At 42.9% G+C, this 9,819-nt stretch overlaps 1 protein-coding gene across 1 annotated transcript; it reads left to right on the top strand.

Annotated features, from left to right (window-relative positions):
* Window positions 1-2,615: 2,615 nt before the first annotated feature.
* Window positions 2,616-9,144, top strand: LOC147607645 (protein NARROW LEAF 1-like). Its single transcript, XM_086790828.1, has 5 exons — window positions 2,616-4,267; window positions 6,724-6,867; window positions 7,058-7,298; window positions 7,500-8,000; window positions 8,458-9,144. The coding sequence occupies exons 1-5, from the start codon at window positions 3,614-3,616 to the stop codon at window positions 8,832-8,834; spliced, it is 1,917 nt and encodes a 638-aa protein (XP_086646954.1). The 5' UTR covers window positions 2,616-3,613; the 3' UTR covers window positions 8,835-9,144.
* Window positions 9,145-9,819: the final 675 nt, after the last annotated feature.

The raw sequence follows: 9,819 nt of genomic DNA, 5'->3' as shown, positions 1-9,819 counted from the left end.
CGAAGAAAGATGCAATCCTTTTTTTAAACATGCATTAAAAATCTTGGTGTGTGCTTACAAAATGCACACATCATCACTTAAAATGCAAATGCATGTTTTGATATTATGTCCTTTTCAAGCATGCTTTTAAAAAGGCACTTTATTATTTAATTTGCATGCGCATAGAAAACTCACTCAATGGAATCTCTCTTAGACACATAGTGGGGTAAGAGGAAAAGGAAAGGGAAAAGAAACATTTAGGTCTTGCTCTTTTTTAATAAGAATAACATATACATATATTGGTGGGGTGTGTGTGTGTGTGTGTGTGTGTGTGTGTGTGTGTGTGTGAGAGAGAGAGAGAGAGAGAGAGAGAGAGAGAGAGAGGTAAATACAAAAAGATAAATTTCATCAAAATATTTGCTAGTGATATCCATCTTAATGGTTGTGTGATCATATGTTGTTTGTGTAAAGAATGCATTTATCTTGTGTTCAATTATCTTAATGGAGAAGATTCATGCTCAATGATCCTTGTGACCTTTGTCATTAATGCAAAAATGCGTGGGTGCCAAATTTGATAATTTTAGAAGAAAGTGTAACGTTTGGGGTTACAATTAAAATGAATTCGATTCAACAAAAAGCAAGGGGTAAGTGGTCAAGGAAATAAAGGAGTTGATAATGATGAATGAATGTGCTTGACAAGTTTGTTTGCATGGCATGGTAGTAACTAGAAATGAATGAAAGAAGCACTAGCAAAAAATGTTCTTTTACCCTAAGAGAGAACAAAAGTAAACCTTCTAGACATGATTTCTTTTCTACTTAAGTTCATTTATTCAAGAAAAGAATCTTGATAAAGTCTAAATTCTAAAGTCATGACATGTTCACAAGGAATACCATGGTTACATAGTTTCTTTCATATTCATATTGTTGACATCTGATATCTTGAGTTGTTGATTTTATGCCCTCTTTAGGTGGACTTTGTAGATTTGATTTTGTGAATAAAAGTTTTATGATGAATGTGAATAAAAGCTTTTTTGTTCATGTGTTTAAATAAGTGAAACCTTATATATACAATGTGGTGGGCCATTCCAAATCACCACATGCTTTTGGTGCAATGGAAGTTTGCAGCAAAACTTTTACCTCTCCTTACAATCCCCATAACCAGAAACAAACTCTCAAAAACATGGAAATAAATCATTTTTAGGATAAAAGAAAGAGAATAATTGAAGGGGTGCGTGTCATGTTGCTTAATACACATACTTCATCTATGGTAGAGGACTCAATGAAGCTCCTTTTAGTAGCCATGAGAATTTTGGTCTTTTGAAGGGATTATTATTTAGTTTGTATTTTAAAAGTCTCTTACATTTATATTTGTTAGTCGTTCCTTATTTTAGACATTGTGAGCCTTGGAAGGAAAGGCTCAAGGATGTTGGTGAATGAATGATCAGGGGATCCAAGGGTGGACATTTTTTTTTGCAATTTTGGTTGACATTTGGTTTAATTGTGTTTTAATTGCATGTTTTGTCTTCTTTTGAAGCAATGGCTATTGAAAATGATAGCAAGTCACTTTGTGTAAGTATAGTTATTATTTACAATAAAAACACTACAAAGGGACATGACACTCTTTTGCAGATGGGTATTTGCAATTTGGTTTTCAATGGATAAATGTGGAGAATAGTTTCTCAATATAATAAGGACGAACCTCCTTAGGTGACATATGATAGGTGTGGTATGGTCTTGGGAAATGTGAGATATGATACACAACTCTTTGTTGTAACATATTAAGACAAAAGATCCATCAAATAAATTTGTTCTTTGTTAATGATGTTATTGTTGGTATCTTTGCACCCATGACTTCTCCTTTGAGTTAAAGGATTATAGAGCATGAATTAGGCGAGGTAATCATGAACTCTTCTCAAGTAGAGAGTGGGATTTCTCTTTGTAAAGTTTCCACAATCAAGGTACTGCAAAGTTTTTGTGTTGTTCCATTGTCTTAGTGTGTTGCTCCTCAGTTTCTTGTTTCGTCTCAAGCTTTAACTTTTGGTTGCTTACATGAAGGTACTCCAAGTAACTTAATGCTTAATTTTAATGAACTAAAGACTATTGAGATCTTTGAAGTTCTACTGCCCATGTGCACCCATGTGCATTGTGGTGGGTTGGTTAAGGGAGAATGCTAGGAATGCAGGTTCAATTCAGTGCCCACCACATCCCGAGGTGCAAGCCAAAAATGGCATTTCTTGTAATATCATCTCGTGTTTGGAGGCGAAACCAAAAAAACAAAAATTTGTAATCCTTCACTACAAGTCCATCTTGTTTGTATGAGAAAACATGACGATGGGTGGTGCAGGTTCATACAATTTTCATTGGTGTGTGTGAATGGTCACCGTAGATTAAGAAGCTGTCCATGGCCAGAGGGGTGTGAATCCAATTCTTCTATCTAGAAGAAGATAGGATAAGAGCCACCGTTGTGAGGCACTTTTGCCCGAGCACCGAGGAGATGTAACCTTCTCGATTCTCACGTTTCGTGGTAAGTCGTGAGGAATATTTCAGGACAAGCATAAAGGAGAGGCACGTTGGGACCCACGCACTCTCCCTCGCGCTCTCTCTCTCTCTCTCCCCCCACCCCCCCACACACACACACACACACACACACACGCCTCTCTCTCTCTCTCTCTCTCTCTCTCTCTTTATCAAACGCGCACACACATCTATATATTGAATTCTCAGCTGGCTTGCTTGCACTGGAAGGCCCATAGATATGGCTATCAAAATGTATGTTTTTCCTGTGCTCAAAGCTGCCATAGTACTGTTACGTTCACAGCTTTCTTCTTCTTCCGGAAAGCCACTCTTGCAAATTGAATGGCCATTTTAATGATCACCCTTAGAAGCTTTCTTGCACAAGAGCTCAGCTCAGCCACGCAATTGCAGACGAACCCACGTAGAAATGCCGTCAGCTAAACCATTGCAGGCTCCAGAGGCAGTGTAGAGGAGCCCACATAGAAAACCTGTGAGCTAAGCTATCATCTAGGCGTTATAAAATCTTAGCTAAGCCTTTGCACAGGTGTCACACCACCAGAACCCACTCAGAGAAAGCCGAGCTGTTTTTCCCTCTCTGTGGGTTCTACTCAAACAGCATCCATCCTCTTCTATGTGGGTTTTTCTCTGTGTGCGTCGCTATGAAAGAAGCTTCACATTTGCAGAAGGAATGCACATGTGATAGCCCCACATAGGAAGAAGATGGGCGCGTTCTTTGAAAAGAACCCACACACAGAAACGTTGGTAGTGAGAAACCCACTTAGAAGATGGAACATTGAGGCGGCAACATAGCTTGAAAAGCATGCAAAAAGGGAAGGAAATCAAGATCCCCATTTTTTGTCTTTGGACCACCAGATTCTAGTGGATTTCTTGAGTTTCTCCTTGTGTCCAAAACAAGAGGGGATTATCCCCACACAAAATTCTGCCATCATTGGGCTCCCTTATTGTTTCAAGTTGCATGCACGTGTAACCGCCTCTATATGCCCCCCTCCTCCCCCCCCAAACAACACACACCCATTTTCACCCATGGCATCATCACTCAACTGAATATTGGCTAGGAGGAGAACACACAAGCAATTTGCCATCTCTCAAGAGAAGCCCAATGGAGGGTCAGCCCCAGCCTTCTATAAACATGGTGAATGGACAGCATTCTGAGCAGGTATTCTCTTCCTCAGTTGCTAGTACGGTTCCTCAGCCAGCCATGAATCCTGATATACCAAACAAGGCTGGACATTGTAGGGCTGTTGAAGAGATGGACATGCCTCAAGTGCGTCACACTAGGGCATGTTGTCCTTCTTCCCCTGTATCAGAAGAATCAGCTCTGGATTGGGATATCTCTCTTTCGTCTGGAATTCACAACAAGCAGGCAAGGGAAGATAGTCCTCCATTGCTGGCATTGGCACCAGGCAACCAGCTTACAGAAAACAGTGCTGCATATTTTCTATGGCCTCCGGTATGCCGGCCTCATGGCAGTGCAGAAGAGAGAGCAGCTTATTTCAAGGGCCTGCAAAAGGATGCCAATTTCAAGTTGATTGAGACTACTCCCACTGGTCAGCAAGCTACCACCCTTTTAGATCTGATGATCATAAGAGCTTATAATAGCAAACTGTTACGGCGAGTCAGCCTTGGCACAGCAGTAGGATTCCGGACAAAGAGAGGTGTTCTGACTGACATCCCTGCAATCATTGTCTTTGTGGCTCGCAAGGTTCAGAAAGCTTGGCTTCTTGAGAGTCAAAGACTTCCGGTCTATCTTGAGGTAATGATGTTGCAAGTTTATCTCCTGGTTTTTACAATTCTTGTGTGCATGCTTCATAGCCGTACATGCATGCATGCATGCATGTGTGTGTGTGTGTGTGTGTGTGAGAGAGAGAGAGAGAGAGAGAGAGAGAGAAGATTTATCAATCCTACTGAAGGCCAAGTGCCAAAATAGTGCAATGTGTAGATAGTATGTGATAGGATACGAGATGCAATGGCAACCCCTAAAATTATCAATATGGAATGAACAATGAAATGTGATTTTTGACTGCAAATATCACATGGTGAATGCCGAGGACTCTATGGACTGTCTAAAGGAATCAAGGAATCCAAGAAGCCCATTGGAAGCATCATGCCCTCCATGACTCCATGAAGGCCCAGGTCCAGCAGCAGTAGGGCCAAATTGGTGCGTCTCCAGCGGCGGCAGTGGCCTCTGAAGAATGCATCATGCATCTATTCCAGGTAATACCTGTTTAAGTGCAGTATATGATGCCCATGAAGAAAGGGCTAAGTCGGAGGCTGATGACCTGAGCCATGATTTCTCAAGGTGTGCCCGTAAGGATGATGGTCTGCATGCCACTCTTCTCTTTTGCAATCAAATGGATGAGGCCTTGAGAAAAGTGTTCGAGCATAAATGATTTTGTTGAAGGCTGAAGTAGGTTTTCCTTTAGGAGAGAACCCAATAGAATGTCACAAGTAGGCCATCCTGTTAGAAACTTCCCTTTGGGGAGGGCCTAGAAGGTCGTAGCCAATTGCTCAATGAGAAGGGGGCTGTGAGGGAGGCTTGGAGGGCTGGGTGACCACTTCTGGTGTGTGCTGCCAAACTTGCTGCCGGCTGATGTGATCATGCCTATCTGAGGCTGGTCTGCCAAAAGAAGGGTGCGATGGAAGTCTGTTGGGAGCATTCGGACTTGGAGGGGATTTGATTCTATGGGCTAACGGGTCCTCTGAGACATTGGATGCCATCCATCTGTGTCGAGGACCTGAGGAGGAACAGAAATCCTGGGTGACTCAATGGTATCAAGAGAGGTACATGCTGTCTGTGCGCTCCCAGAGTTACTGCTGAGGGTCTACATCCGTGTGCAAGCTGGAGTCCTCTTTGAAGGCTTTCAGCCTCTATGCCACTGCTGTCAAGAAAAGGAACTGACCTTGGCTAGGGCATGGTCCAGTCCTTGTGCTTCTTGCTTGGCACAAAGGGGATCTCTTGCCAAAATTCCTTGATGCACCTCTCAATGGTGGCATGATCAAGCACTGTATCGGGACTCTACACGGTTTGGTGCGGGGCGGCCATGATCTGGAAATGATGTTTTGAAGATCAACCAGCGTCAAGCGGTGGACCTGTTGTCTAGATTGTGGGGCTGCCAACTGCTGTGGTGCTGCTTCTACCCCTGGCTGCTCTCAGGTGGCAGGAGAAGGGCCTGGACTCTGGAGAGCTCAATTTCCTTGCTCTGGTGGGGGTGGATTGCACTCTGTCACTGAGGCACTGTTCCGCCAAAGGTGGTAGGCAGAACATTGTCTTGTGAGTCTTGAGAACTCGATTCACTAGTCTCGTTGAGGAGGGGAATGTGTTACAGGAGGCTCTGCAGAAAGGAGATGATCAGCCTGAGTGAGGGAATCCCTGCAGTGTGTTTCACTGTGGATGTGGTGGTCTTAGGGGACACCTACCTTTCTCTAGTGATGCCCAACTGCTACTAGGGATCCTGCACATGAGATTAAAGGCCTCAAGAGAAGCCACAGAAGTTGAAAGGAGCTGGAGGTCCATCCCTGCGAAAGGGCAGTTGAAGGTAGCCTCTGTCAGAGATGTTGAAGTTTTATAATGAAAGAAAGCAATATCCTTGAAACAAGGGGGATAGATCACAACCACTGATTGCATAATTGGTTGGCGAAAGTGAGCCACTACACTCGAGCTTCAACCCATGGGTTGAGTCTTCCTAAATGGTTTCCCCCTTTACAAAAACTCCACTGGCAGCCATTTGAAACATTTCTAACAGAGCCCGTTGCCTTCTATTCCATTCAGTCTGGATGGTGGATGGAGAGATGTGATGTATAGGTGATCACACTTGGCTCTGTGATCCATCTTGTTGCATGCGCAGAAGCCTTGCTGCACTGATCCACAGCCCTAAGCTTACTTAAGAACATTGATGCTAATTAAGAATGATAAAAATAAGACAGAGGAGAGAGAGGAAGAGAGTATTTAGTGTCAGGGTTTTCTTGTATTAATATGGTACAAAAAGGTAGCTGAATGTTTGTACATGATTTAGGGCTATGGTCAACCCCGTAGGGGTGACCTAGGCCCCTTCTACATGACTTCCAAAATTCTAACTACTGTACTACTGTAAATACGTACACCAAAGCATGGTAAGGACCAATAGTTGGCTATGGTAGGCACACCATCCCTCTTGAGTTTAATGGTCTGGTTATTGAAGCTTCATGCGACATGTTGTTTCTGAACTGCAGGGACCTGGGGGCATTTGGTGTGATGTGGATGTGGTAGAGTTTTATTATTATGGTGCACCAGCTTTTACTCCCAAGGAGCATGTTTACACGGAATTGGCAGAAGGTCTACGAGGAAACTATCCATACATAGGCCCAGGATCACAGGTAAAAGGCTGTTTAAGTGAGATATAAAGAAAGGTAAGACTTAACTAACTGGTCCTCTTTGAGGTGTATGGCTTTGTTTCGGGTGTTTTGTTCCTGTGTGTGTTTGTTGGGGGAAAATTGTGGTTTGGAGGGTAATTATTAGTCACCTCTTTTGAGTGGTGTTACAAGAGACTGTTGGCCTTTGAGTCAGGTTGCAAGCCAAGAGACTATAGGCACTCTTGGAGCCATAGTTCAAAGCAGAACTGGTGCTCGCCAAGTCGGCTTCTTGACCAACCGGCATGTAGCTGTGGATCTTGATTATCCAAGCCAGAAGATGTTCCATCCGCTGCCTCCTAATGTGGGACCAGGCGTTTATCTGGGCGCAGTGGAGAGAGCAACATCATTCATCACGGATGAAGGATGGTATAACATCTTTGCAAGCACAAACCCAGGTTAGCTCCACCTTTCACTCCCATCAAGCGGCTCTGAACTTTCTTTGAAAACTAGGGTTTGGATAGCTTCTGTTTAGAGTTTCTAGACCTTTGCTTTGAGGATAGAGCTTTTTGAAGGAGGGATAGATGTGATGCCTCTTTTTATCTATCTCCAATCATCATCTGCATTGATGTGCTTTTTGGTTGGTGCTATTGGCGCAGAGACATTTGTGCGAGCGGATGGCGCATTTGTTCCATTTAGTGATAGCTTCAATCTTTCACGAATAACAACAGCAGTGAAAGGGGTGGGTGAAATGGGAGATGTCATTGTTATAGATCTACAGGCTCCCATTAGAAGCATAGTAGGGAAACAAGTAATGAAGGTTGGGAGAAGCTCAGGACTGACAAAAGGTATCATTATGGCATATGCCCTGGAGTACAACGATGAGAAAGGCATTTGCTTCTTCACAGACTTCCTCATAGTAGGAGAGAATAAGCAGGCCTTTGACTTGGAAGGGGATAGTGGCAGTCTTATATTGATGACGGATGATTGGAGGAAGAAACCTCGTCCTTTGGGCATAATCTGGGGTGGTACAGCGAATCGTGGGCGCTTGAAATTGAGGAATGGATATGGGCCTGAAAACTGGACAAGTGGTGTTGATCTTGGACATCTTTTGGAGTGGCTCCAACTTGACCTGATCACAAGTGACACTGCCCTTGAAGGTACAGGGTGAAGATCTACAATCCATCAAAGCTTGTGTCTTTGTATTACTTGTGCACTGTATGTGTGGCACACTTGTGCGTGTGCATCTGCATGTGTGAGCGTGTGGGTGTGGGTGTCAACTGTGGTTGAGTCAGGTGCACGCGCATGTGGTTGCATGTGCGTAGGCTGCCTAAACATACATGCATAGGCCCCGGTCATGTGGTTGCCTAAGCATGTGTGTGTGTGTGTGAATCCCACACAATCCCAAATGACACACATGCTCATGCAAAATCATATGCATGCAGGGAAGCATGCCCTGGTTGACACACATGCATGAGCATGGGATGTGCGTGTGGTTGCATGAGAGAGAATGTGTATGTATGTGTGCACGTGCGAGAGAGAGAACCAGGGTTTGCTTAATGGGTTGTGTTTACATACTTCTCTGTCATTGTTGTTTTGTGGGTGTGCAATATACAGAAGCCATTGAGGAGCAGAGACGGCTGAGAGTGGGGGGGTCTATTGTGGGAGATTCTTCTCCAAGGCCTCAAGGTGGCAATGGCAAGTCAGGAGAGGTGAACCAGCAGTGGACATTTGACAAACAAAATCAAGGTCATGAGGGAGGAGAGAAAGCAGGGCTACTTGATTTTGAGGAGTTGGACAGCGCCCACAAAAGCCAAGAGGGTACATCTGCTGACTGCATTATTAGAGAGATTGATTTTGGCATACAGCATGTAGAGAGGAGGGAAGAGCATGCACGGTCACATGATTTGTCAGCCCTGAAGAAGCTTAGCGACGAAGACCTGTCATTCAGTCTTCATCTCAATGAGAGGTATGCAAAGCGAAGGCGGCAATGAAAGTCTGTTTCGTATGTCTTCACACTCGCCGGACACGGTGCTGGGCGGGCTCCCATAGGGGCTTAATTTTGGTACTTTTTTTTGGACTCTCTTAAGCACCTATTTTTCCAAGCATTCCCCTCCCAATGAACAAGAAATAGGCCTCTAGAAATGCTGCTATTTTGTTTTATTGATTACCTAGAATGCTTGGACAACTATGCTTGTGTACATTTTAAATTAAATGTACAGAATTAGGAAGATGTAAATATATTTGAGAGTATGTAAACCAGGTTTATTGAAGCACTACATATCAATGAACTCACATGTGAAACGAGGCTTTGTTGTTTGATGACATCATGTTTGGAAATCATAAAAGTCTTCATTAATTGATACATATGCACATGATAATAATAGATCAATGATTCTTTCTAAGGGTTGTTGCAAGAAGGAACATTGTCAACTTTACGGACAAGATCACATTAATAAGAATTCTTCCAAATGTTGGGATGAGATTAATAGTGTTCAATAATGAGTCAAGTGTTTGGTTGTTGAATATAGGAAGGGGCTCTTCTAACATGTTAATCAACATTAGTTGTTGAAGAAAATTATTTTGTCTATTGCAACAATTCTTTTGTGTATGTGTGCAAGTGGGAAAGAAAAGAAGAAGAAAAAGATCATGCAAAAGGTATGTCGGGGGTAGGAAGATTGCACAAGTCTCTTCTTAAAAGCTATAATTATAGAGAAACATGGCATTCCCTTGTTTAGATGAGCACTTTCATTGATGAAAGTAGAGGTTTGCACTTTCAACACTTTTAATGTTGAAAGTAGAATAAAACAAATTGTTACGAAGCTATAAAACAAACAACAATGTACTTATGTTTTTTTTTTCTAATTTTGAGCTTGTTCACAAATAGTAATAATTTGTATGACCTTACACATCTTCTTTTGCTTGCCATTTGGTAACCTCATTCTCTTCATGTTGTACATATTTGCCAATGGCTTCATT

This window comes from Cibotium barometz, chromosome 55 (assembly GCF_041138505.1).
Source record: "Cibotium barometz isolate CiBa-2024 chromosome 55, ASM4113850v1, whole genome shotgun sequence".
Classification (NCBI taxonomy): Eukaryota; Viridiplantae; Streptophyta; class Polypodiopsida; order Cyatheales; family Cibotiaceae; genus Cibotium; species Cibotium barometz.
Note: the sequence above shows the minus strand (reverse complement) of the source record. Positions and strands in the feature narration are given on the sequence as shown.